The sequence below is a fragment of the Psammomys obesus genome, unplaced genomic scaffold, assembly GCF_907164565.1.
Source record: "Psammomys obesus unplaced genomic scaffold, mPsaObe1.curated_primary_1811, whole genome shotgun sequence".
Lineage (NCBI taxonomy): Eukaryota > Metazoa > Chordata > Mammalia > Rodentia > Muridae > Psammomys > Psammomys obesus.
In genome coordinates this window covers 3867869-3894450 of record NW_026591598.1, presented here as the reverse complement: position 1 = coordinate 3894450, position 26582 = coordinate 3867869, and the positions used below count along the sequence as shown (strand labels likewise).

At 45.3% G+C, this 26582-nt stretch overlaps 1 protein-coding gene across 1 annotated transcript in view; it reads right to left on the bottom strand.

The window, feature by feature from the left end:
* Nucleotides 1-26349, bottom strand: part of Mtf1 (metal regulatory transcription factor 1) — a 44666-nt gene extending 18317 nt beyond the window's left edge. The window contains exons 1-6 of the mRNA XM_055611501.1: nucleotides 26283-26349; nucleotides 23877-24332; nucleotides 6845-7083; nucleotides 6179-6310; nucleotides 2830-2903; nucleotides 1936-2072 (exon numbers count right to left, since the gene is read on the bottom strand). Coding sequence (XP_055467476.1) covers nucleotides 1936-2072; nucleotides 2830-2903; nucleotides 6179-6310; nucleotides 6845-7083; nucleotides 23877-24281 — 987 coding nt within the window. The 5' untranslated portion in view covers nucleotides 24282-24332; nucleotides 26283-26349. The remainder of the gene's footprint in view (nucleotides 1-1935; nucleotides 2073-2829; nucleotides 2904-6178; nucleotides 6311-6844; nucleotides 7084-23876; nucleotides 24333-26282) is intronic.
* Between the last annotated feature and the right edge of the window lie 233 nt (nucleotides 26350-26582).

Here is a 26582-nt window from a genome sequence, read left to right as displayed (position 1 = left end):
ACTGAAGCCTAGCTAGGTGTTATGGTGCATGCCTTTAATCCCAGCATGCTCTAGAGGCCAGCCTGGTCTTCAAACTGAGACAGGACAGCCAGGGCTACACAGACACACCCTGACTTGAAAACAAAACCAAACAACAAAATCAACCAACCAACCAAACAAAACCACTTAGCCACTTATTACAAAGATCCAGACAAAACACTAGGAGTGGCCTAGAACACAGTAAATCAATTCCAGTTCTCAAGGTAGAACTGACAGTTGCCTCTTCCAACTTCCATTTCTGTATTCACAAAAAAGTAAGATAATGGTATTACTCACTTTCTTTTTCTTTCTTTTTTTTTTTTTTACACATATAGGACAGTGACTAGTACCAAACTAGAAGTAGAAAGAGGGTTGACAAGATGGCTCCGTGGGTAAATGCTCCTGCTGCCAAAGCTGATGACCTAAGTTCAAGCCTTGTGACCCATATGGTGGAGGGTGAGAACCATCTTCCATGACTGTGCACTCAATAGACAAAAAATGTAAAAAAGAAAGAACAAGCAACAGTAAACGTCCCAGGATCTTTCCAGAATGGAGCTGTAGGAGACCAAGATGCATAGAGACTTCGAGGGGACCCAGAGTTTACGAGAAACACACCTCAATGGTGACGAGCACCTGCTGCGCTTGCAGAGGAGCCAAGTTCAGTTCCCAGCACCCACAAAGCCCCTCTCAAACAGCTGTAACTCTAGTTCCACGGGATACATTGCCCTTTTCTGCTTTCAAGAGCACCAGGCACACAGGCTATATATGTACATGCATTCATGAAGGTAAACACCCATCCACATAAATAGAAATAAGAAAATCTTAAAAAAGAAAAAAAGAAAAAAACCACACCACCTAAAATGTACAGAGGCCTCCTCTGTGGCTCAGTGTGTTACAGCAGGTACCCTCAAACCTTTTGCTTTGCAGGCAACTCAAGGGGCAAGGGAACCCTCTAGACTAAGCTTGGTGCTCTGATGTTGATGGATATGTTTCCATTCCAAACATAGTATAGACTTATCACCTATTACAATCACGAATGGGAAAATGACACTATCTTAAGAGTTCTGGGCCAGGCATGGAGTTCATGGCCATAATCCCAGCACCTGAAAGACTGAGGCAGGAGAATTATTGTGGGTTGACTGAGATTTTTGTCTCAAAACAAAACAAAACCACTGGGCCTCTGGTCACAGCTCAGTCAGTAGATTTCAAGCCCAAAACCTATGTTTAAAAATAAAAGTTGGGGGGCTGGGCGTGGTGGCGCACATCTTTTGTCCCAGCACTCAGGGAAGCAGAAGCAGGCGGGTCTCTGTGAGTTCCAGGCCAGCCTGGTCTACAAAGTGAATCCAGGACAGCCAAGGCTACACAGAGAAACCCTGACTTGAAAAACAAACAAACAAACAAACAAACAAACAAAAAGCTGGGGGGTGTGGTGAATGCTTGTGACCTGTACACTGGGGAGATAGTCATGAGGACCCTGAGGCTCTCTGGATGGTCAGCCCAGCCTACTTGGTGAGTCCCATGCCAGTGTGAGAGCCTGTCTCAAAAGAATAAAAAAGAGAGGGATAGACAGTTGCTGAGGAGCAACACTTAAGAACATCCTCTGATCTCAAGCAGGTACACATGGGCATGTACTGCCTAAATGTACTCTTAAGTACATGAACACACAAGGGGTTAAGAGACAGACTCTACCTGGACCTTGAAAACCCAGTCAATGGCCCATGCTCCTCCATGCTTGCTGGATGGGAATGCAGCAGGGCTGAGCAGGGAGGCTGGTGGCATTTTTTGGCTTCCACCATCCCATAGCAAACAGAGATCCTGATCCTGTTTCTTTCCCCCTAGTTAACCAAGGATTCAACAGCCACAGACAACCATTGTCCTGCAGTACCCAGGTCAGAACAGGAGACAAGAACAACACACCTCTGATCCATTGTGTTGTGGAAGTGCACTGTATGCGGTGCCTTTGTTATCGTGACCTTTCATGTGACTTTTGAGACTGTATTGAGTGCTAAATGTCTTCTCACAGCCGTTACTGGGGCAGAAGAAGGGTCTTTCGCCTGCAAGAACAAAGAAGCCATATTAGTTTCACCACCAAAGAATGAAGAAGCCGTGTTAGTTTCACCACCAGCAAAGCTCTCTCCTTCTACCACAGGGAAGGTCTGAGCAAGAGCTGCTCCAAACTGAACCAATTACTGCTGACTCTTGGTCTTAAAACCCAGTGCTGGGCTGGGGAGATGACAGCCACATGGTGGACCACAACCACCTATACTAGAATCCAATGCCCTCTTCTGGCATGCAGGTGTACTCGCAGATAGAACATGCATAACATAAATAAAATGAAATCTTAAAAAAAAAACCCACAACAGTGCAGAGGAAAGCAGCAGCCTGTACCTGGAGGCCTGGAGAAAAGGCTGCTTCCTCACAGTTCTTTCTAAAGGGCACGTCTGGTTTCATGGCTTATCACTGAATTCTTGACTTGGTCAGTCATGAAAGACACAGACCATGGATGCCTGTGCTTACTCTTACTCTCTTAGTTTTACAGGTCTCAAGAGGAACCTGGATAGAGGTCTGCTTGAGGTTTAAAGAAAAAAATGAAGATTACCATGGGCATGGTGGCATACACCTTTAATCCTAGCACTGGGGAAGCAGAGGCAGGTGGATCTCTCCAGCTGTAGGCTAACCTGGTCAATCGAAGTAGTTCCTTGACAGACAGAGCTACAAAGAGACCTGTCTTGAAAAACAAAAAACAAAACAAACAAGCAAACCAAAAGAAAGAAAGAAAGGAAAGAAAGACAGAACTCAGCCTACACTTACCAGTGTGCGTACGGACGTGAGTTTTAAGGTGGTGGCTTGCTGCAAATGCTTTTCCACAGCCATCGTGATCACATCTAAATAAGTTGTTCAAACAAAGACAAACAAGAGTCAGTAGATAAGAGAACTTTATCCTGAACATCCTGTGCATACAAACTAGAGCAAATGTCTAGAACATTAGGATCAGATGAGTCATAGGGATGTAGAGATGGGAATGAGAGGACTTGGAAAAACCAAAATCCAAAAACATGGGGGCTGGCAAGATGGCTAGGTCATGTAGAGGGCTTACCACCAAGCCTGATATCCTAGGTTTAATCCCTGGAACCCACATGACAGGAGAAGAAACAACTGTAGCAAATTGTCATCTGACTGCCACAGGTGTACTGTCACACACGCAATAAACAAACAAACAAATAAATGTGGCAAGAAGGGAAAAGAAAGGTGGCATATCTGGAACCAGCAGGAGCTGAGAGTCTACGAAAGGTATCTTTTAGCCTGTAGGTGGGGCAAGTGTTGAGAGCATCCCAACAATAAAAGTCTAGTTACAGAATAGAACTGTGCTGACAATGAGAGTTATGTGGAAAATCTATGGCCACTGAATTATTATTATACACAGCAAGGGTGAGCAAAGAGATTTAGACCTATAGACCTGTATCTATAATCCGAGCATCCCAAGAGGCCAAGGCAGGAGGAGGCTCACAATTTCACAGGTAGTGTGAGTTACACCTTGCCTCAAAACAGAAAAAACAAACAAACAAACAAACAAAAAAAAAACAGAACAAAACACAACAAAAAAACTGGTATGCACGGAGCTGGAAATACAGCATAACAACAAAAATCAAATGCAAAGAACTGGTGTGGCTGTAGCCAAGGACCAGCCAGCATCCTCAGTACTTAGCGGACTCCCTCCCTGTCTCCGACAAGGTCTCATCCACCTCCAGCTGGCTTCCAGCTCACTGTGCAGCTTTGATTATACGCATGCACGACTATGTCTGGCTTATGCAGTGCTAAAGCTTAGGACCAGGGTGTCATGTTAGGTGAGCTATACCCTTAGCTCTCGAATATTTTTTTGATAATCAAAAGCCAGAACAATCTTCACACCCTCAGGATTACTAATGCATTTATCACATGTTTTAAGACATCTCAATCTTATTTTACCTCTGTGCACACTTGGGGTGAGAATGTTTGTTTGTTTGTTTGTGACAGGATCTTACTAGGTAGCCCAGTGCTGAGATTAAAGGTGTGTACCATTATGCCAGATGTGTGCATATATATATTTATATACTTTCTCAAGGGAAGAGTCTTTGTAGCTCTTCACAGTGTTTGAGTTCTTACAAAGCAAGAACTTAATACTTACATATACAACCAAATAAATTTTCTTATATATCTAAATATCTTGTGTTTTTAAAAAGAAAGTGTCTTTAAAGCCTTTTGATTTTTACTCACATATAATCATCACCGTACCTCTAATATTAGGTCCCCTCTAATATTCAAGACAAAGCTGTTTTAATTATCACAAAAATAAATGCATGTATCTATATAGAAATAAGAGTCCTCCTAGCAACCTTCGGGGGAGTGTTTAAGCATCTGCAGAGTAACTAACTAGACTCTAACTTCCTGTTCTTAAAGGGGCTGAGACTCAGGAACAAATCTGTAATTTAAAACCTCAATTTCATTTAATTGATGTCTTAAGAGCTAGCTGTTCCCGAACACTTTCTACCTGCCTCTAAGTGTGCTCAGATGGAAGGGTGGCATATTTGATGCTGTAACTTTAAGCAGTACCCCCTGTCAGAATCCAAGGACACTGTTGATGGGGAATTGCAGCAATATTAAAATACAGTTATGGGGATCCTTACAAACTGATTACCCTATCAAACTGCCACATACTCATCCAAGGCTGCTTCTGAACACTTACTGCATACTTGGAACCACGCCACATGTGATATGTGATTAGAGAAGAGAAGAGATGGTATTAGCCGCCTCATGCTTTCTGTAGAACTAACCATAATGCTCAGGGCTTAGCTTTGTAGATTTATCTACTGTGGATGTTGGGGCTGGGGAGTCAAGAGCATTTACTGCCCTCGTAGAGGACCAAGGTTTTGTTCGAGCTCCACATGATCTGATATTCTCTTCTGGCCCCTGAGCATCAGCCCATATATGACATGCACTCACACAAATACAGACTTAAAAATAAAATAAAAATATAAATTTGGACATATCTACACAAAAAGCCTGTGGCCCTGCATGTATACAAATGAGATGCTAGAAGCAGCAGCCGAGGAGTAAGCTCAGCTTACAGCATGCAGACCACTCAGCTCTGCCTTCCTCCCTCCCCAGTCTTATAGTCTCCCTTCGTGACACACCCAGAACTTTGGCTGACAGCATCAGACACTGTCAACAACTCTGTGGATCTCAAGTCAGGACGTTTGTTTTGTTTGGGGGAAGGGTACTTGTAATGAAAGTTTTGGTTCCTTTGTATGTTATGTAAATATGCTTTTGTTTTAATCCCAAGTGTGGCATTTTAGTTGGGCTATAGTTTGTCCACACCTGTTAACTGTCTCATGGGAGCGTGGCTTTTGTCAGCTGGTAACCACCTTCCACGTATGGCATAGAGAGGGGTGTGGTCTAGGACTCTTTAGAGTATAAATAGGAGGCCAAGGAAGAGATGGTGTGGAGTTTGCTGTGGTGTTTGGTGTTGGTGTGTGGCGTGTAGCAGTTTGGAGAGACCAGAGACAGTGTGGTGGTTTGGAGCAAACAGATGGAGAGAAATGCTTCTGGGCACAGCGGTGTGAAAGAGACTGCTAGCTGTGTCTGTGTTGACAGAGATTGGTACAGAGCCTAACAGAACCTCTTGACCCTAACTAGCAGGGAGAAGTAAAGGGGTCTGGGCCCCTCTCCCCACTAACCTTTTTGCTCTTCTACTTAAGATTGGAGGGGTTGGTGGAAAAGAGGTAGAGGCCTAAACACCCCAAATAAAGGAGAATTTTCAGAAAGAGCACTATAGGTACTGATAAAGGGTCTTACTCTGTAGCCCAGGCTACACCCCAGCCCTTGACTACGGATCTCAGCGCTTCCCTAGGACAAAGGAAAACATCTACCACATAAGTCAAGGTCAAAAACACCTTTTTAAGAATACAGAACAAGAAGAGGCAGAACGGCCCCCACCCAGGGAAAGATGCTCTGAGTCCCCCGGCACTCCTCAACTGGCAGCACGTGGTAACAAGCCAACACTACCACAGGAGGAAACAGGTGAAGGAGCTTTCTTCCTACTGTGTAAACTTCCTAGAGCCTGTCAAGATACCCAAATAGAAAACAAACAGAATAGTGACAAATAGAAAACAGCAAGACCTACCGAAATGGCTTTTCTCCTGTATGGGTTCGAATGTGCTTCCGCAGATCACTGAGTGTGGTGAAGTATTTGCTGCAGCCTTGAGATTCACAGTTAAACGTTTTCCCTGTGTGAAGCCTCTGATGTGCTTTCAACCTGCAAAATGTTCCAGAGAGCTGCCCATGCAGAATGTACCATAGCCTCCCAGCGCCAGCCAAACACACCATAGGATCAAGTGCACCAGAATGCTATACCAGGGCATATTAGCATCTGAAACTCACCCAAAGGAAAATCAAAATATAGTGGTGTGAGCATTAACCCAAAGACAGGCTTTGGTCTGCTGACACAAACGTGGAAAAAAAATTAGACATCAGGTGGGCAACTCCCTACCTCTCCGGGTAGAGGGAAGTCATTGCAAAGGCTTTGTGCCAACCTAGCCTTGCGCCAATAGGAAGATTACTCTAAAGGCCACGATGTCACTCCTTGAAATGGAAATCTACGCACAGGTGTGCCAACATTTTCACCCAGCCCATAGGATATATAGCTTTAAGTAGTAGTTTTTGAGAATGCACTTTCAAAAGGTAAGCACAGCTATGCTCTTCAAAGCCCCCAAAGCTGTCCTGTGCAAGGAAAGAGCTCTGCCGTCTCAGGCTCAGAGCCAAGAGGCTGGCGGGCCGTGGGGGGGCTGACCTGTACAGTGTGTTGAATGCCTTCTCACAGCCCTGCACGTCACACTCAAATGGCTTCTCCTTTGTGTGCACTCGCACGTGGATCCTGAGGCTGTAGGAGGTGAGGAAGGCCTTGCCACAGCCCTCCTGGTTGCAGACGAAGGTGTACTCTCCTCGGTGGGTCTTCTGGTGGGTGCGCAGGTTGCCCGCTGTGCTGTAGGTGCGAGGGCACCCCGCAAAGGTGCACTGGTACCGCTTCACCTGACAGAGGACACGGGACACCTCATCAGTGGGGGAAAACAGCTGCCCAGATCTGACCTCCCCACCCAGGACAGGGTCTCGTGAGGCACAAGCTGACAGCAAGCTTGGAGCCCTTAACTCCTGAGCCCCCTGCCATGCTCTACCTTCTGAGTGCCATGTGCACGCATCACCATACCCAGGTCTCTATAAGGTGCAGAGGAGTGAACTCTGGGCTGATGTATACTAGGCAACTTGACCAACTGAGCAACAACCCAAGCCCTAAGTCCATCTTTAAAAAAGCTGTTGTAGGAGGCTGGAGAGATGGTTCAGCAGTTAAGAGCATGTACTACTTTGCAGAGCACTTGACTTCTCTACTCTGAATCCATATCAGGTGGCTCACAAATGCCTCTAACTCCAATTGCAGGGGGACCTATATGGTCTGGGGTCTATGGATTCCAGGAGCACCTGCACTTGCCTGCGTATACCCGCACACAGTCATAAACATACACGTGACTAAAAATAATACAAATAAAATAAACGCTGTCATAAGAATTAGGAATAAGACAGGTGTGGTGGCTTACTCCTTTAATCCCAGCACTCAGGGAGACAGAGGCAGGCAGATCACTGTTGAGTTTGAGGCCAGCCTGGTCTACAAAGTGAGAGGACAGCCAAAAAAATAAAAAATAAAAAAAGAAGAAAGAAAAAGAATTAGGAATTTGCTGGGCAGTGGTTGCACATGCCTTTAATCCCAGCACTTAGCTCTGTGAGTTCCAAGGCCAGCCTGGTCCATAAGAGTGAGTTCTAGGACAGCCAAAGCTACATAGAGAAATCGTGTCTTGAAAAACAAAACAAAACAAAAAAGGATTAGGAATAATTTGTGTAAGACATTTTAATACAGCAACTGACACATAAAGTACCCAATAAAATAGCTTATACCAAAAAACAAAGAATAGACCAGGGAGAACAAGTAGCACCTACCACACTAACTAGTAAAAGACTTGGCAGGTGAGAGGGAGAAAGGGACAGAGCAACGACACAGCAGCTAAAACAAAAAGGGTCTCATGAAAAACAAGATGATAAAAAAGACATATGTCGGAGAAACAAGGTAAGGAGCAGGGAAAAAAAGGTAAGGAGCGGATATCTCCAGTCCCCCAACACGGAATCCCTACTGATTCAGCAACACAGCCTGCAGTGCTAGGACTGAGTCTGGATGGTGTGAGATGAAGAGGAAGGGCAGAGCCAGGACCAGTGCTTCCCTGTTGAGCCAAACGCTTATTTCTAGAGGGGGAAAAAGTCCTAGAAGAGCTAGGGTGGTGATATATGCCTGCAATCAAAGCACCCAGGAGCCTGAGGGAGGAGGAATTCTGTGAGAGTGAGGCCAGCCAAGACTGTATTACAAGATTGTCCTACTGTCTGCGCTGTTACGCCCCCAGGGCCCAACAAAAAAGAACAACTTCTGGAGAAAAGCGAATGAGAACACACAAAAGAGAAAAGACAGTATTTGAAGGCCCTGGGGGGGGGGGAGCGGGGTGCAGCTTAATGATAGCTTTGCTTGAAGATGGTAAGAGGCATCCATGGTGGCGCGCACGCACTCAGGAGGCAGAGGCAGGCGGATCTCTGAGTTTGAGGCCAGCCTGGTCTACATAGTGAGTTCCAGGACAGTCAGGACTACACAGAGAAACCCTGTCTCAAAACAAACAAACAAACAAAAAATGAGAAAGAAAGAACAAAGGAAGGAGAGAGAGAGAGAAAGGAAAAAAAACAAAACAAAACAAAACAAAACGTGGCAGGAACTCTGGATTTGCTGGCACGGAGATGATAAAATAAGCCTGAGTGGATGGACAAAGCCCCAGGGAGGAGACAGCCATTCTGTCTCAGAAAGGGTTGATGGAAGGATGGGTGTAAGCCAAGGGCAAACAGTTTTCTGTCAATTGTCAAAGAGAACATATTTTGGATTTTATGTTCTGTCACTATACAACCCTTACTCTGCATGTTAAAGAGGCGACAGACAAGTAACTGAACACTGCGACGTTCCAAAAACATTTATAGATACTGAAGTTTGAATTTCATATAATTTTCACGCATTATATTATTTTGATTTGGAAAAAATTAATAAAGATGAAAGTATTGAGAAGGGGTCCATCTCAGTAGGTAAAGCACTTTCCCAGCACACAGGACACCCTGGGTTCTGCCCAAAGTAGGACACAAACTGGGTGTGCCAGCACTTAGGATCTTGGGAGGCAGAGGCAGGCAGATCTCTGAGTTTGAGGCCACCCTGGTTTACAGAGTGAATTCCAGGACAGACAGGGATATACAGAGACACTGTCTTGAAAGACAAAAACAAGAAGGAGGAAGGGGAGGAGGAAGAGAAATAGTAGCAGCAGCAGCAGCAGCAGCAGCAGTTCAAGGTCGGCCAGGTGTGGTGATGCACACCTTAACTCCAGGGCTAGGGAGGCGGAGGCAGAGGCAGAGGCAGATGGGTGTCTGTAAGTTTAACATCAGTCTGGTTTACGTTGAGTTCCAGGCCAGTCAGGACTATACAGTGAGATCCTGCCTCAAAAAGAAAATAATAAATTCAAGGTCATTCAATCATCCTTAGCTACTCAAAATATTTGAAGCCAGTCTGAGCTACCTAAGAGCCTTTCTTTAAAAAAGTAAAAACTGAGGCCACAGCTGTGGCTCAGTGTTTGTCTAGCATGCTTAAGGTTCTGACTTCGATCCTTACAAAAACAACAAATAAAAAACCATTGTCGGGAGCTGAAAAGATTCTCCGTGGTTAAGAGTACATACTGTTCTTGTAGAGGACCTGAGCTCAGGTCCCTGCACTCACAGACTCTGAGCTGAAGCCTTTCTCCTTAGCAGACGCCTATACACATATACATAAAAAAATTAAAAACAGCCAAATGTGGTGGAGCACACTTTTAATCCTAGCACTTAGGAGGTACGGACAGGTGGATCTCTGAGTTCCAGGCCAGCCTGGTCTACAGAGAGTTCTAGAACAGTCAGGGCTGCACAGAGAAACCCTGTCTTTAACCTACCACCACACATCAAATAAACAGACACAAACCCCACAACAGCCTCCCCCATAGCATTCCTACTTAGTTCTAGATCAGTGGTTCTCAACCTTCCTAATGCTGTGACCCTTTAATCCAGTCCCTCACGTTGTGGTGACCCCCCCCCCAACCACTACTACTTCATAACTGTGATTTTGCTACTTTATGAATCATAATGCAAATATCTATGTTTTCTGGTGGCCTTTGGCAACCCCTGTGAAAAGGTGGGCTGACCCCCAAAGGGATCAAGGCCCACTAATTGAGAACCACTCTTCTAGTGCTATACAAAAACAAACTGGGCTTAAACTGGATTAAGCCTGCCAGCTAGTTTGCTAGTTAGGGAAGGGAGGGACATTGACTCCTCCTTCCCCCTGCCCCACCCCTTCTCCTCTCCTCTCCAACTCCTAAAAGGACCTTGCACTAGTGCTTGCTCACCTATTCATGGTGAGCCTCCCACGGCCACACAGGTCACGCTCGGTATTCCCTGAGCTGAATCACTCAGACATAGTATGTCTTGGTGCCTAGATCTGAAGTCATTGCCAGAACAATTCTAAAATAGCACTCCGCATGGCAGTGCCTGGGCAGGATAGTCTAGGGGAGTCCCAGGGCCTTTCAACACTGTTAGTTTCGTGACTCAGGACCAGGCACACAGAAGGGTCAGCCTGAGCTACACGCAGCAGCACACTCATGCTCATGACTCAGTTCCTGCCTCCTTTCCTGTGCTCTTTCCCCCTTTACTGGAAATGTCTAGTTCCTTTCTCTGCTCTCCCAAGCCTCTCTCTCTCTCTCTCTCAGGTCCTCCATAATCACCCCATGTCTACATGACGGTGCCCTTCTCCACATGCCAGTATTGTGTAACTTCACTTACAGTGGTAATTATCCTCTCACGCATGTGTATTAACTTTACAAATGGAAATTTCAAAGCTATCACTGACGGGAGACCTGTCTCCATCATAAGGTCCATCCCAGAGGTGAGAGATAAGAAAATAATTTCATTCTTGAGTTGCTATAGCAGCTGACAGGGTTGTAAGTGACTGTAGTAGGCAATGGAATGCCCTTTCTCACTCCCTGCCCGCTCCCACCTGAATTCTTGCACTTGGCCATCTCAATCTTCTATTAGGTATGTCTTCCTCAAGGGCCTCTCCCTCACTGGTCCTTAGCCCCAGGTTCCACTGTGACAGGTGCTCTAGACTCTCATAGCTTCCTGGGACAGCAGCCCTCTGAATCCAAGGGATCTGCATTCGTGAATTTAGCCACTTAAGGACTGAAAATATTCACACACAAAAAAAAAACAAAACCAAACAAACAAACACCAGAAAAAGCAAAGCAAAGCAAAGAAAAGCAAAGAAAAGCAAAGCTGGGTGGTGGTGGCACATGTCTGTAACCCTAGCACTCTGGGAGACAGAGGGAAATGGATCACTGTGAGTTCGAGGCCAGCCTAGTCTACAAAGTGAGTCCAGGACTGCCAAGGTTACACAGAGAAACCCTGTCTCAAGAAACAAAAAATAAAATAAAATAAAAAATAAAAGCCTGTGTTAAATATGTACAGAACTGCCTGTTATTCCCTAAACAACAATTTCTGGAGTGTCTACATTTTTTGAATGTTTCCTAAGTAAGCTAGGCCAAAGTAAATTATACAGAAGACGGCCAGCAGCAAGATGGCTCAGTGAACAGACACTCGTTGTCAAGATCAGTCCTTGAGACACACGTGAAGGTGAAAGAAAAGAAACCGCACAAAGTTGACCTCTGACCTCCACATGTGCTTACATACAAATAAATGTCTTAAATCCTCAGAGTACACAGGACAATGTACATGGACTACATGCCAGTACTGCAATCCCTTCACATAAGAAGTATGGACGCTTAAGAAAAAGTAGTTTCTAGAAATAGAGAGAACCACCTTTATTTAAAGGAAAAGATACAATTAAAATTAAAACAAGTACATAATTAGCCAGGTGTGGCAGCACCCATTAATCCCAGCACTCAGGGAGGCAGAGGCAGGCAATCTCTGTGAGTCTGAGGCCAGCCTGGTCTACAAAAGAGTAAGAGAGCCAGGGCTACACAGAGAAACCCTGTCTCAAAAAACCAACCAACCAACCAACGAAACAAACAAATAAGAAAATAGCTACTGAATTAAATGAACGAATGTCTGCTTCTCATCTAAACTTAAACTGCATGACAGCAAGGACTATAAGTACCTTACTCACTGACAACAACTTCAGAGACCAGCCTTGTGAAGAAGTGGCACTGACTCCTTATATTTTGAATGAATGAATGAATGAATGAATGAATGAGACACACCAGCAAGACTTACTGCTAAGAAAGTAGTAATGGACTCTTCAGTAGTGGGCTGGGCGCATGTCTCAGTGGATGAGGTGTTTGCTGCGCAAGTGTGAAGACCAGAGCTCAGACTCTAGAAGCACATACAAGCCTCATGGCCATGGGGGCCACTGTAATCTCAGGACTCTGGAAGCAGAGATGGGATTGCCAGGGGAAGACACTGGACATCACCTTTGAGCTTCCACGTATACAGATGTGCATTTACACATGTGTGAATATACATGTACAGCATATCCCCCCACATTCACAGGCGAACAACAACAAACACCACAGCTTATCCTGTGGGAAAAGGCCACTGATTGGCAAGACCTCAGTCTTCAATGTCCTAGCATGAGCACTGGGACAGTGGGGCAGCAGCCAGCTTGTGAACAGTCAGCCAATTATGCTTTCAAGAAAACTTGGCAGATTAGAAAGGGAGACAGGCCAAAGACAAAAAGTCAGAAAAGCACCCAGACCGGAAAGGCACTGAAAGGTAGGACAGTGATGGCGGCACTCAGGAGAATGACTGAGGCAGGAGTTCAAGGCCAGGCTGGGCTACAGAGCAAAAATCCTAGCTCAAAAACAAACAAACAAACAAACAAACAAACAAACAAACAAACAAATAAATGCAGTGTTGAGTACTAGATGCCAATAATTTCTTCCAATAATAAATGGAATAAATGATCAACTTCTCATTTTATCTGGAGACAATAAATAGACATCACTACAGAGTATCTTTCAGAGATATTTTAAAATAGCAACAAATTCCACAAAACCTACTCAGACAGAACAGAAAGTTGAAAATAATTGCACTGTGTCATGACCACAAAAAAGAGATATTACAACATTGCATACCTTTAGATTAAGACTAAAATTTAGCAGTTATGGATTTGAGGAACTGTGTTCCAGAATTACACCATATTTGATGCCAACACAACAACAAAGACCCTTGCTCTCAACAAGAAAAGCAAAAAGGAGAATTGGGACAGGCAGGACCATGGTCTAAGGGGCAATACATAAGAACAGGACAAGGTTAGGACAAGCTTTCTACGGAGGAGATACCCAACTGAATCCAAAGACTTCAGTAAAGGGTCACACAGAAGTAGCCTGCTTGTCAAAATGAATGACAGTATCTGTAATGGGAACTTAATGTCATTGGAGACTCCACTGGACATGAGGAAAACTTATTTTTATTTTTTGTTTTTTGAGACAGGCTTTCTCTTGTGTAGCTTTGGCTGTCCTGGACTCAAGTCTGTAGACTAGGCCTCAAACTCACAGGAATCCACCTGCCTCTGGCTCCCCGAGTGCTGGGATTACAGCCCTGCGCCACTTTACTGGGAGAAACTTATTTTTCAAAGAATCTTAAAATTCTAAGCCTGAGCCAGACATGGTGGCACACACCTTTAATCCCAGCACTCGGGAGGCAGAGGCAGGCAGATCTCTGTGAGTTCAAGGCCTGTCTGGTCTACAAAGAGAGTACAGGACAGGCAGGACTCTGTTATTCAGAGAAACCCTGTCTCAGGAAAAAACAAAACAAAATAATCTAAGCCTGACTTCAATTTCCCCATGTGGCCTCAGTCACCTATGGGGGACTCTGCTGAAGGACACAGAGGCTGGGCGACTTCATTAAGCATAGAATGTAATAGTGTCCAGGAGGCATAGGGGCTCAGAGATTTACAGAGTATTCTGAACGGTTCTAAAACAGAAACGTTTAGCAAAGACGATCACGGCACGCGACAGAAGCGGAGGACAACAGATGCAGGAGGAGATGAGCACAAGCAGAAAAGGACGTGGAAGAATTTCAGGAGACAAAACTCTTACAAGTTAGGGAGAAAAAAAGCCTGAGCCTCTGCTGGAGAAAAAAAAAAAAAAGGAGAGAACTCAATTCTACATGCTGCAATAAAGACAGGGAGTTCCTGGTTCTGAGCCCAGAGCAGACACACACTGCTAAGTAAGTGATTGGCTGGCTACAGCTACAGAACTCACTTTCCTGAGTATGCTAGTGCAAGCCTTTGATCCCAGCACTCAGAAGGCAGAGGCAGAAGCAAGAGGACTACCTCTGCTTTGAAGCTAGACTCTTCTCAATAGCAAGTTCCAGGCTAGCAATGGCTATACATAGCAAGATTCTGTCCCAAAACAAAACAAAACAAAAACAAACAAACAAACAAAAACCCTAGGGGATGGGAAACCAAACTCTGCCTTTTCTTCCCCATCACTTGTGACTTCTGGTTCCTTCTCCCCAGAGAAAAACTGCTCCCCATGCTAGCACTGATTTCTTCTATTCCAAATACACAATCTAAATGGACAATGCTAAAACTCTTGAATCACAAGTCTAAGTGCTCTGAACAAATTGCATCTCTTCAATGTCCACCAGAGCTGAATTCATACAATCATCACTCTCCAGAGCTGTATTCACACTTCATCCTTCTGCCCATATGCAACTAAGGACACCCACTTGCCCTTTCTTTTATCAGCCCTGTTATCAGCAAACACACCTATGTCTTGATTACTGTCTTTGTGAACTGGTGTGTTACCATAAAAACCATCGACTTCGGCATCAGACAGTCCTAAGTTCAAGTTTCAATTTTAGCACCTCAAAGGTGGACCCTTCTATTTGCAGGTGTGTGTGCTCATCAGGTATTGTTTTCTATCTTCTTCCACTTTATTTATTTATACACAGGGTCTCACAAATTTCAAGCTCACAAATTTACCTGCTTCTGCCTCCTAAGTGCTGGAATTAAAGGTGTGTGCCACCACACCAAGGCCTCCACATTATTTTCTTTGACAGGGTGTCTCAGTGAATCTGCAGCTCTCAGACTCTCCAGTCAGAGAACGCTGAGGACCCTCCTCTCTGTCTCCCCGCACTGGGATAATAACAGCTACACATGTCTATGCTTCATTTTTTCCCCTCTGGAAGATGGGGACTAACAGTATCTATTTTATGAATATTAAAAAGGTGAAATACAAAACTAAGTCTTCACTTTTAGTAGTACCCCATATGTCCATCATGGGAGTGACTTTCCGTGACCTGGTATCAAGGAAGTTCCAAGAAGCCAAAAATGAGGGAAAAGATTATCTGTGGTGAGGACTGGTGTTCACTGACCTGTGCTTGGAGACCAACAACAGCCTCGTTATTACATTACATTTAAAAGCTCAGATCTATGACTCAGGAAGATATGAAAAGGGATCCCAGTCTACCACTCCCATACTACAGAGTGGGCTCAAAGGCAGCCTCAACAACTTAGGGAGAACATATGTATATGAGAACTGACTGCTCTTCCAGAGAACCCAGGTTCAATTCCTGGTACCTCCACAGTGACTTCCAACAGGCTTTAACTCTAGTTGCAGGGGATCACGTGCCTTCTGCCTCCATAGGTGCCAGGCACACATGTGGGGCACAGATATACAGGCAGAATACTTACACATATAAATAAACTTAAGTTAAAAAAACAAAGAAAGATGACTGGAGAAATAGCTTAGTGGTAGAACACTGGCCTAGCATTGTCTGGCCCTGGGCTCGATTCCCAGCTCCCCAAAACAGAAACAAAAACATACAAACGCCCATCAGTCACAGTGCCGTTACTATGAAAGTTCAGCTTATTAGGTCTAGCTACCAAGATTTCTGTGGGCTCTCCTGGAACACAATCACACTCACCCACGCTTAAGACGGTCTCAAGCTAGCCCTGAACTCTGCAGACCAGACAGACTAGCTTTGATAGATCCGCCTGCCTCTGGCTCCTTGGTCCTGGGATTAAAGCCATGTACAAACACGCCTGACCTCCAACCACAATTTACAGCCTGTCTAGAGGAGAACTTGCTTCCCAAACCAGTTCCTAGTGAAGTTGTCTCAACATGTTTAACCTTTCTGAAACTGAAGATGACCTCTGAACCTTTGAAAACAAGGGAGCCTGTGAGCATGAAGCTGCAAGAGGACACACAACTGAACAACTGTTATAAACACCAGACGTGGTGCCTGACATCTGAGGCATACAGTGATGTACAGTTCATATTACATAAATCTTGCTGAATTTTCACAGGATGCAGTAGGATATTTTAATTTCCATTTTACAAAAGAAGAAAGAGAGCAGCTTGCCTAGGGCTGCATAGCTAGTACACACTAGAACACAAAGATGAGCCCAGGGCTGAAATAATCTCTTGAAGAAGAAACAATTTTTGGAATAAGCTTGATTTAAATAAGGGGAAAAGCCAGCTGGAGGTGGTGCATACCTTAAATCCCAGCTTCTAGGAGGCAGAGGCAGGTGGATCTGAGTTCAAGGCCAGCCTGGTCTACAGGTTGAGCTCCAGAACAACCACGGTTACACGGAGAAACCGTGCCTCGAAAAACCTAAATAAACAAATGAATAAATGGAGAGCACTAAAAGTCAAGCACTTTCTCCCGCTCCTCCAAGAACAAAATGTTAGCAGTACCTAACACTGCCCATGTAAAATAGCAACCTCAGACCCAGAACTCCTCAGTACCAACTTTAAAGACCAGCGTGACATCAAACTAGCCATGTTCTTATGCCAGGCCAGCGGGCCTCATTGATGGGAGGGAGACAAGCAACTCACATGCCGACATGGAAGAGACTCGCTAACAAACTAGCTTCACCTGGTAGCACATGGAAAGCACATATTGCTCTGGACTCCAACAGAGACGACACCCAGGGCCACCAGCTTTTCCCTACTGCTCTCCAAGCACCGGAGGGTTCTCAGGGCTGACATCTGAAGTTGGTGAAGTCAAACCTTGGAGGGGAATGAATGGATCCTTAGCACTACACTTTCAAGCAGTGACAGGCTCATCTGTCCTAGTTCTGAATGGCAGTCCCGTGGGAGGTGAATGGGTATCTGTGAAGAAATGTAATCACGGTGCGCAGAGTGGAGGGTGGGCGGCTCCACTCCAGCATAGCCAACCGCCCTGGTGTCTGAGCACATCGCCATGCTCCCCGGGGATTCCCACTGAGGAACAAGTCTGGAATCAGTCTTCCTAAAATAAAGGATAAACTGGACACTGGAGTCAAATCTCCCTTACTTTCGTTGCTTCCTTTTATTTTCTTGAGACAGTTCTCTGTAACCCAGGCTGGCCTGGAAAGTACCAGGTAGCCCAGGCCAGCCTCAGGTTCAAAGCAAGTTTCTGCTTTAGCCTCAAGCTGCTGCCATTACAAACACAAGCCATGCCACTTCTAACCCCTGTAATCTTATTTAAAATCTGTCAGGCTAAGTAAATTCAGCTAGGTGTGGTGGCACACACCTGTAATCCCAGTACTTGGGAGGCAGAGAGAGACACAAGGAGGATTTTTGTAAGTTTGAAGCCAAACATGGTCTACCAACAAGCTCCAGGACAGCTAGGGCTACAAAAAGATCCTGTCTCAAAAAAAAAAAAAAAAAAAAAAAAGGGAGGGAAAGAGAAAGAAGATCTCTCTCCATCCTTTTGGAATGCCACTGAGTGAGAGTGAGCCAACTACTGTGTAAAAACTAGGAACAAAATTCAAAGAACAGTGCACCTGTTTCTTATAAGAAAGGCCATTCTTTCCCAACCAATGCTCCAGGATATTTAGGTCATCATGGAGAATGGCTTTGGCCTATGAGCCTTGGCTGTCTTCATATCTGCCAACTATTTGGTAGAAAAGCAGGAAGGCTGGTAACAGTGGAGGATGCATTATGCTCACCACTGTGGTGCTGACAGAGGGGGCAAGAAGGCAAGTAGACACTCCCTGGAAGGTTCTCTGGAAGAACAGAGACACAACAAGGTTTGGGGAACCATGGATTACAGAAACCCACCAGAGGAACAGCTACTTAGCAACCTGGAGAAGAAAGCCTTCAAGCATATGGACGGCTTTTGAGCAGAATGACAATGTTTTGTCAGAACCTCTCGAAGCTACAATGAGAAGGGAGCAAGCAGTAAATGGTAACGATGAGAAGCTGAATCAGGATGTCCGGGCCACAGAGGAGGACTTTGCAGCCAGTCCTGAAGATACCTGATAAAACAGGGTCAGATGAAAGGGGAGCCTCCCCTTTTAGTGGACTTAAAAAGGGGCAGGGAGGATATGAGGGAGGGAGGGTGGGATTGGGAGTGAATGAGGGAGCGGGATACAGCAGCTGGGATACAGAGTTAATAAAATGTAACTAATAATAAAAATAAATAAATAAATAACCCCCCCCCCAAAAGGAATCAGGATGTCCAGAGGTCCTGTGGGAGGGAGGGACGATATATGTAGCAAGGTTCTGGTTGGCTTGTTTTTGTGCAAGGCAAGCATGCTGAAAAAATAATAATCAATAAGCCAACTGAACATTGAAGGAGACAAAGGAACAATCGAGGATCAACAGGAAAATCAGGCTAGCATCTGACTCAGAACCTAAGCTGCTTAGGAGCCAACAAGACCAAGTAGTTATCAAGTGATTCCATTTCTCCAGAGCACTACCTACGAATGCCACGCAGCAAAACAGCTACGCTTAAAACAGGTTCCAGGACAACCATGGTTAAAGATCATGCAGCGTTTATCATTTGTAAACACTGGCCTCAGGCTAAGTGGATTTGGAAGCCAAAATAAAATCACTGTCAATCAATGACTGAGGTAAGAGTGTGCTTCTGGAAGGCAAGCCTAAACGCTTGGCCTTCAAAGACTGCGCTGCTGCTTTTCCTGACCCCCACAGCAGCCCCAAACCTACTAAGCGGAGCACCAGTTTACAGACCAGGGCAGTGGCTCTTGTCTCTAATCTCAGTCCTCAAGGGGTTGCTGCGAGTCTGAAGGCAGCCTTGGATTGCCGTGTACGACCCAACTCAAAAGAAAAAAGTCTAGCTTATAGAAATTTTTACACAGATCTTACATATAGGATGGTAAAAATGAAGAGGAAGGAAAGAACCTTTAAGAAGATAAACCCACAGTACACTGGCAAGGAGCTCATAGCATCCTTGACCCTGCCCTGTCCATAATTAAATGGTCTGAAGAAACGAATGGGGCGAGCCAGGCTTGCAAACAGAAGCAACTAATTGGTGAGAAGCACAAAGCAGGAAAGTGACAGCTAACATCAGATTGCATAATCACTCCCTCCCTCCCTCCTATCTTCTCTTCTGCCTAGGTCAGCATTTCCCAAAATGTGCTTTGGGAAGATGGTTTATAGCATAAGCTCACAGCATTTCGAAAAAAAGTCTATATTTTCTTCTCATTTAGTTATTAGCCAAGGTCCTGATAAGTTCTGAAGTAGTATGGGTCTACTTAACAGTTCTCAGACATAGGCTCATGAACACTCAGGTAGTAATCATTAACCCAGGGTGGCCTAAAACTAGGTCCAAAACTATGACCAAACTTTTGAGACTTTTATTAATTAATTAGGTTAGAGACAGGGTCTCACTATGTAGCCCCACCTGGCCTGGAACCCCACCTGTGTAACCTCCCCAGTGCTGGGACTGACGGCATGAGACACCACACCCAGCATAAGCCTCCTAAACTTAAAAAAGTTTCAATGCCCCACCCCGTTACCACTGTCTCAATGCTTTTTCCCCCTCCCAACTGTCAAACTAAAAACACACCAAAACAAAACAAACAAACAAACAAAAAATCCACTTCACATACTTCCTACTTCCTGTTATCTCATTCCAGCTCACTTCTCCGTCATTTAGACACCCTGTACCCTGGGCTCAGCTGAAGACCATGTGAGTGGCAACTGAACAAGAGACAGAACTAGTGTCTTCTCTGGCTCCTCAGCATTGCTCAGATCACACAGGAAATCCGCCTTCCTGACCTAGAGTTCAGAACAGCACATTCCACCCACCTCTCTTGCCTACTGTCATCTCCTCTGGCCCCTTTCTCTCTGCAGCCCAAAGCTTCTTCCTTGTTCATACTGCTGGCCCACAGGGATCTAGGAGCCATGTCGTTTCTTTGACCTCAGGCCCACATTTCCAGTGGATTCCACCTTGTGCTTCTTTCCATTCAGCACACACTGAACAAACTCACTCATTTCCCCACCAAACTTTCCTCGTTGGATCCCAATTCTTATTAAGAGACTCACCATTTAGGCAGGGGAGGTAGGGAGTGGAAGGCGGAGCTCACCACTGTCTTCAGCATGCAGCCTGACCATGACTGAAGTTACCCACTATAGCAGACTCTTCACCACTCATCAACCAGCAGCAAATGAACACACTGAGAAAAAAATCTTTGTGTGTTGAGAAAGGATCTCAGACATCAACCTGCCTCTGCCTCCTGTGTGCGGAGATGAAAGGTGTGCACCACCATGAGCAGTCCTGGACTAATCTTTTCAATGAACACGACTAAAGACCTTTGGTTCATATTCAACTCTGGGCTTATTCAAATTCCAACAGCACACCAAGCTCCGTCAGTCTTCCCTTCATCAGTTAAAATAAACTCAAGTTTTCTAGCAGGCCATTAAGTCCTCGATTTCCTTTGCCTCCCAGTAACCTGCTGCTGCCAGAGCACCCCTCCTAAAATGCTACTCTACTTCTGTTTTTGTTTTTTGAGATAGGGTCTTCCCACATAGTTTTGGCTATCCCGGAACTATGCAGACCAGGCTGGCCTCAAACTCATAGTGCTCCAGCTGCCACTACCTTCAGAGTGCTGAGATCAAAGATGTGCACCACCATGCCTGGCTCTAAGATACTGCTCTAATCATCTTACTCCTGGCTCCCAAATCCTCAAGACTCCCATTGCTTCCAGAACAGCATAAACCCTCAGCAAGCCATCACTGCTTTCTAGATCTGATCTTTGCTATATCTCCATCCACATCCCTGCCACTTTCTGGATTCTAGTCCAAGGGTTGACACATTACAGCCAGTAAGTTAATTCTGGCCAGCATGCTCATTTACATAGTATCTTTTTGTTTTACTGTGGTGTCAGGAATAGAACCTAGGGCCTTGTGGCATGATATCCAGACTGAGCTCCACCCCTGGCCTACCTGTGTATTATCTCTAACTGATTTTGTTACAATGGTGGAACTGACTGGTTGCAACAGAGACCACATAGTCTCTAAGGACAAGTACATTTACTCTTTAGCCCTTTACAGAAAAATGTACTGGCCATGTGTGGTATATGCCTGTAATTCCAGCACTAGGGAAACAGGAGGATCAACACTTTGAAAAAAGCAGGGTTGCACAGCAAGACTCTTTCAAAATAGAAACAAACACCCCCCCCATACACACACACACACACACACACACACACTGTTTTTAGGAGGGTAGCTGGCTACTCCCTGAAAGGGGCCTCTGCTTTCTATTTCCCTTTCTCTGTTCACGTTGTCCCCATTTCTCAGAAATACTCATTCTTTTCTCGTAAACTAAACACATTTTTTAAAGACCACCCTGAAGGCTTGCCTAAAAACACAGCTCCCAAACACAGTGCTGGTACGATTCACACTTATGTTCACGATACGGCCATCAGGTATTTCTACCTCTATACTGTAAATCGCCATCACCTGCAATCACTACACCTTGCTTGACACCTGACTGTGAAGCCGGCTGCATGCCTGAATCCGAGCACTGGAAAGGGAAAGGGCAGGAGATCTGGGGTTCAAGGTCAACCTTAACTACATAGCAAACTGGAGGCCAGCTTGGGTTGCATGAGACACCTCAAAAAGGACAACAGCAGCGACAAACAGAGTCTGCTGAAGGCAGATGGACCCCAACACAATCTCACATACCGGGCTGAAACCAACAAGAGAAATTCAGTATGGAGACACTCCAAAGGCTTACAAGCAAGTCTACCTTCACCAGCACAAAACTTGACAGCGGCAGCCATGACAATGCAGACCAGAGTTCTCCATCTGAGCTCTGCTGTCACCTGGGACAACTATTTGCTGGAGGTTGTCCTGTGCTTTATAAAATGTCTAACAGCATCTTTAACCCCTACCTACAGATTCCAGTCAGCACCTCCCCAGTGTGACAACCAAATGTCTCCTGAGGGGCAAAATCTCCCCTGGCCGAGAACCACTATTCTAGAGGTTTCCAAGTACAAGCCAACAGTGAGATGTTGATAATAAAACACAGATGACACAGTCACTGTAGTTCAGTGTCCAGATGCAGAGATAGATAAGAGCTGCACGACTCACCAGGCTGACTCACTCTTGCAAGAGTATGTTCAACTCTGGATTTTAAAAGGACTTTGGAAAACTGGAATTCCTTCAATTAAAGGCAACCCAGTTGATGAGACTTGGGGGCGGGGGAATGCCATCATTTCGGTGTAGCCTAGCTTGTACCAAAGACTATGACAGGACCTTTAACTATGTGCAGGCTGCCCCATGGAAGAAGGATTCTCAGGAGGACAGAACTGGAGGCTGCAACAGGCACTTTAGCCCTGTACAAGCAAAACCTTCTTAGCAATAAGAGCAGGCCAACAAATGTACTGGACTGAGCTCTGAAAGCCTATGCTCTCACCATTCTGGAAGTGGTCAAGCACAGACCAAAGAACAAATATCAAAGATGCTGCAAAGATTTCCGTGTCCACTGGGAGGTAGAGATGATGGTCTCTCTTAAGGTATTTACAGCTCTGAGGTATTTATTTACTCATCCATTTATTTGTGATACCAGAGATCAAATCCTCACAAATGCTAAGCAGGCATTCCACCCTTAACTAAAGCCTTACAGAAGTAAGATTCTACAGTTAAAAAGAAAAAAAAAAAAAAAAAAAAACACAAAACAAAACCAATGCCATGAATAAGGCATTTGTGCAAGCTGTATGGAATTTCAAATCTTCCTTGCATCAAAAAGGAAAATATTTCCTCAAGAAATGAAGCCTATTTTTGCCTGGTAATACCTGACATTGGGTCCTTGGCACTGCAACTGCCAGTGATCAGCTTTTTCAAATTAACCTGCAGGATAATGTTTGCAGCTCGCTACCTTTAAGCCATATCATTTATCTCATTCAAATTCACTACTACAATTTGTAAAATGCTTTACAGTTTCCAAGATATCCTGAAAGGCATCACTCTATCCACACTACTGAACATGAATGTGACAACTTTTAGCAAACCTGGTCTCAATTGTGATCTCCTGCCTGGATTAAAAAACTTCCCTTAATAACCATTAACTACTCACTAAATTAATGGAGCACATCTCTGTATGCATCTCCAAAACAAATCATTGACACAGTTCTATTCATTACACACAGATCTGTCACTCTGCTACCAGAGAAGCCATGCTGTTACTTTCGCAGTATAAACATGAATTCACTTTGGTGAAATTTCTACTTTATTTATGATTTGGAGAGGAAAATCCGAGATATTACAATGTGGTATTCCTCAATTACAATGCGGCCATACAATCCAAAAGTTCTAGAAAGCAGTCACAACAAAACAGGAAGCGATGTGTTGTTGACAGGCAAGACTACCGAAGGCTCTAAGCCCAGGAGCTCCTTTAACCCCAGTTAAAACTGCCAGCACGCTGTGGAAGGAGCTGCCCCAAAGCCACACCGGGCCCTCATTTGCTGCTTTACTTACTTCTTTCCGTTTTGTTTCTGGACATTCCGACTGCAGAGTAAGAGTTGCACCTTCAATGTTTCTTGGCATGGGTGTGGAGCCGGGGTTTATAGTCAAATGAATCTGATCTGGTGAGATAATGTGTTGTACGTAACCCTGGGACATTGCTTCCTGGTCTATTAGGAAGCCCTCTTCTCCTTCCACTAGAAAAGGCAAGTGTTCTCCACACTGTCCATCATCATCGTCATCCTCCAAAGTGCCAGGGTCCTGCTCTATAAGAACAGTGGTCCTATCATAAACAGTTCCAGATGAGGAAGGCACCAGTCCGTTGTCATCCACAAACCTGAGCATCTTGTCATCCGGGGTTAGGTCATCTTCCTCTCCCTTGAAGAAGATGATATTGTCGTCTGGACTGTGTTCCCCCATGGTTCAGTTGTGCTCAGCCCAATTGTGAGAAATGAAAAGGTAATGGCCTTTCTGCAACAGACAACACCAGAGTTAGAGCCACAGCACAAGACCCACCCACATCCTAACCACCTAAGGGTCATTTTTCCTCATTTTAAAAGCAAATCAAAGCTGTAAATCCCAGACTTTGGAAGGCAGAGGCAAGCAGACCTCTGTGAGTTCAAGGTCAGCACTTTCTCTTATCAAGTTCTAAGCCAACCAGAGTTACACAGTAAGACCCTATCCCCAAACAAAAGAAAGGCAGTGATTCAGGCCTTTAATTCCAGCACTTGGGAAGTAGAGGAAGTTGGATCTCTGTGAGTTCCAGGTGAACCGGAGATACACAGTGTGAATCAATAATCAAATAAACAAACAAACCAAAACCACAGAAAACCCAACCAAACCAAAAACCAAAAAGGCAAACCAAAGGAAAAAAAAAATCATCATCTTCCTTGGAAATGTTTTAAAATTTGACACACTCAGTCACTTTTAAGGAAAAGCAATATATCTACCACCCCCCCCCCCACCAAAGTTAAAGTTACCAGTTCAAAAGACTTTCTAACTCTGACTTACTGTCACTTATTAAAAAAAAGGGTTTGTGCCCCCCCCCCCCCCCCCCAACAAAGTTAAAGTTACCAGTTCACAAGACTTTCTAACTGTGACTTACTGTCACATACTTTAAAGATGGGTCTGTGCAGCTAATGAGGATAAAGGAGCAAACAGGTGGCTGTTTAAAGGAAGAACTTCTATAAACTGTAAGTGAGGCACTCCCATTCCAACACCCTCGCCTTCAACCACAGCTTCAGGCATTTGACTGTGCAAAAACCACCCTTCTAACACAATCACCTAGAAATCCTGGTTTTGCCCTTTACTGCTCTGGGCAACCTGCTTGTGCCTTGTATTTCTACAGTGGGACTAATAGTCCCTGTCTCATAAAGAGTGAAAGGGAAACTGTGTGTATGTAAAGTACAATCCTGTCAAATATAGAAAGAGTATGGATCCCTTCGGTCATTTCTCGTACACAAGGAGTGGAGGGGTTAAATCCCTCATAAGGAATAGCTAATGCAATCACTTTAATTATTTGTATCCCCCAAACATGATACGGACCAGAGAGTTTGCTTGTACAGAGTGACTAGGTTTTCTGCCCTCAAGGACTGTCCCTAACAACATACTGACACAAGGAGGTCAGGAAATATCAGGAAATAAATGACAGACAAGTAGACAGAGTCTCTTTTTGAAGATACAGTCTCTTGAGGAAATTACCAAATTTGAAGCTTTCATGGTCTGGAATGTGATTCTTCCTCCACCCGAAAACACACAGATTCTACAAAATGTGGGTTTGGCAGACACAAAAGGAGAATTTAAAATAATTAGCACATCACTTAGTTTTCAGCCTGGTTCTGCACTTCTGCTCAGGGTTAGCAAGTGATCCTTTACGTGAAGGAGCGACAAGGCAAGGTAGTTAGTTACCAGACACAGGTCAAGGAATCTAATCTGAGAGGAACCAGCCCGAACCTTTGCTTACGCAACCCCAGAAATACACGTTTCTCTGTATCTGAGTGGAAAGATAAGAATTCCGAGAGCCCCGGTGGGCTGCCCCAGCACCTTCGGCGGCAACGCAGAGACCAACTTTCCGTAACAAACAAGACCAGGAGGTGTGAGGGTGGCCGAAGAGTGAGAACCGAGCACCCCTGAGAGACTGGCAGGAGGAACCTGACCGGGAAAGCAACCCCAGTCCAAGGCTACACAGAAAAACCCCGAGGCAGGCTGGGGGCTACGAGCCGGGCGAAGAGGGGCAGGGTCCGGGTCTCCATGGAAACAGAGAAGGGGGGCAGGATACCCATCCCCATGGAAACGGAGGAGGGGTGGGGTCCCTCTGGCGAGTGGAATGAAGTCTCTACCGGGAACGGCTTAGGCAGCGAGCCCAAGTCCCGCGTCCCCTGGGTAGTCCCAGCCCCAGCCGAGTCCAGCGTCTGCTTTTACCTCGGCGGCTCCCGGCAACGGCGGCAGCGGCAGCTTCTCCCCTCCCCAGCGGCACCATGATTGCCCCCACCTGTCTCTAGCGTCACTTCCGCTTCCGCTTTCCGGAGGAAAGAGAGGACGGCGGGGCCCTGCGCCCGTTGCTGCTTTTGATTGGCTCCCTGCTATCCGGCGGCTGAGGCCGCGCCTCCAACCGGCAGCCTGTGGGCGGGGCGGGCGCGGAGCCTGGAGCTCCTGAGCGGTTTGGGGAAGCGGACCGTAAGGAGCAGGCGGTCTCGGGCGCGAGAGAGCACGCGGCTAACA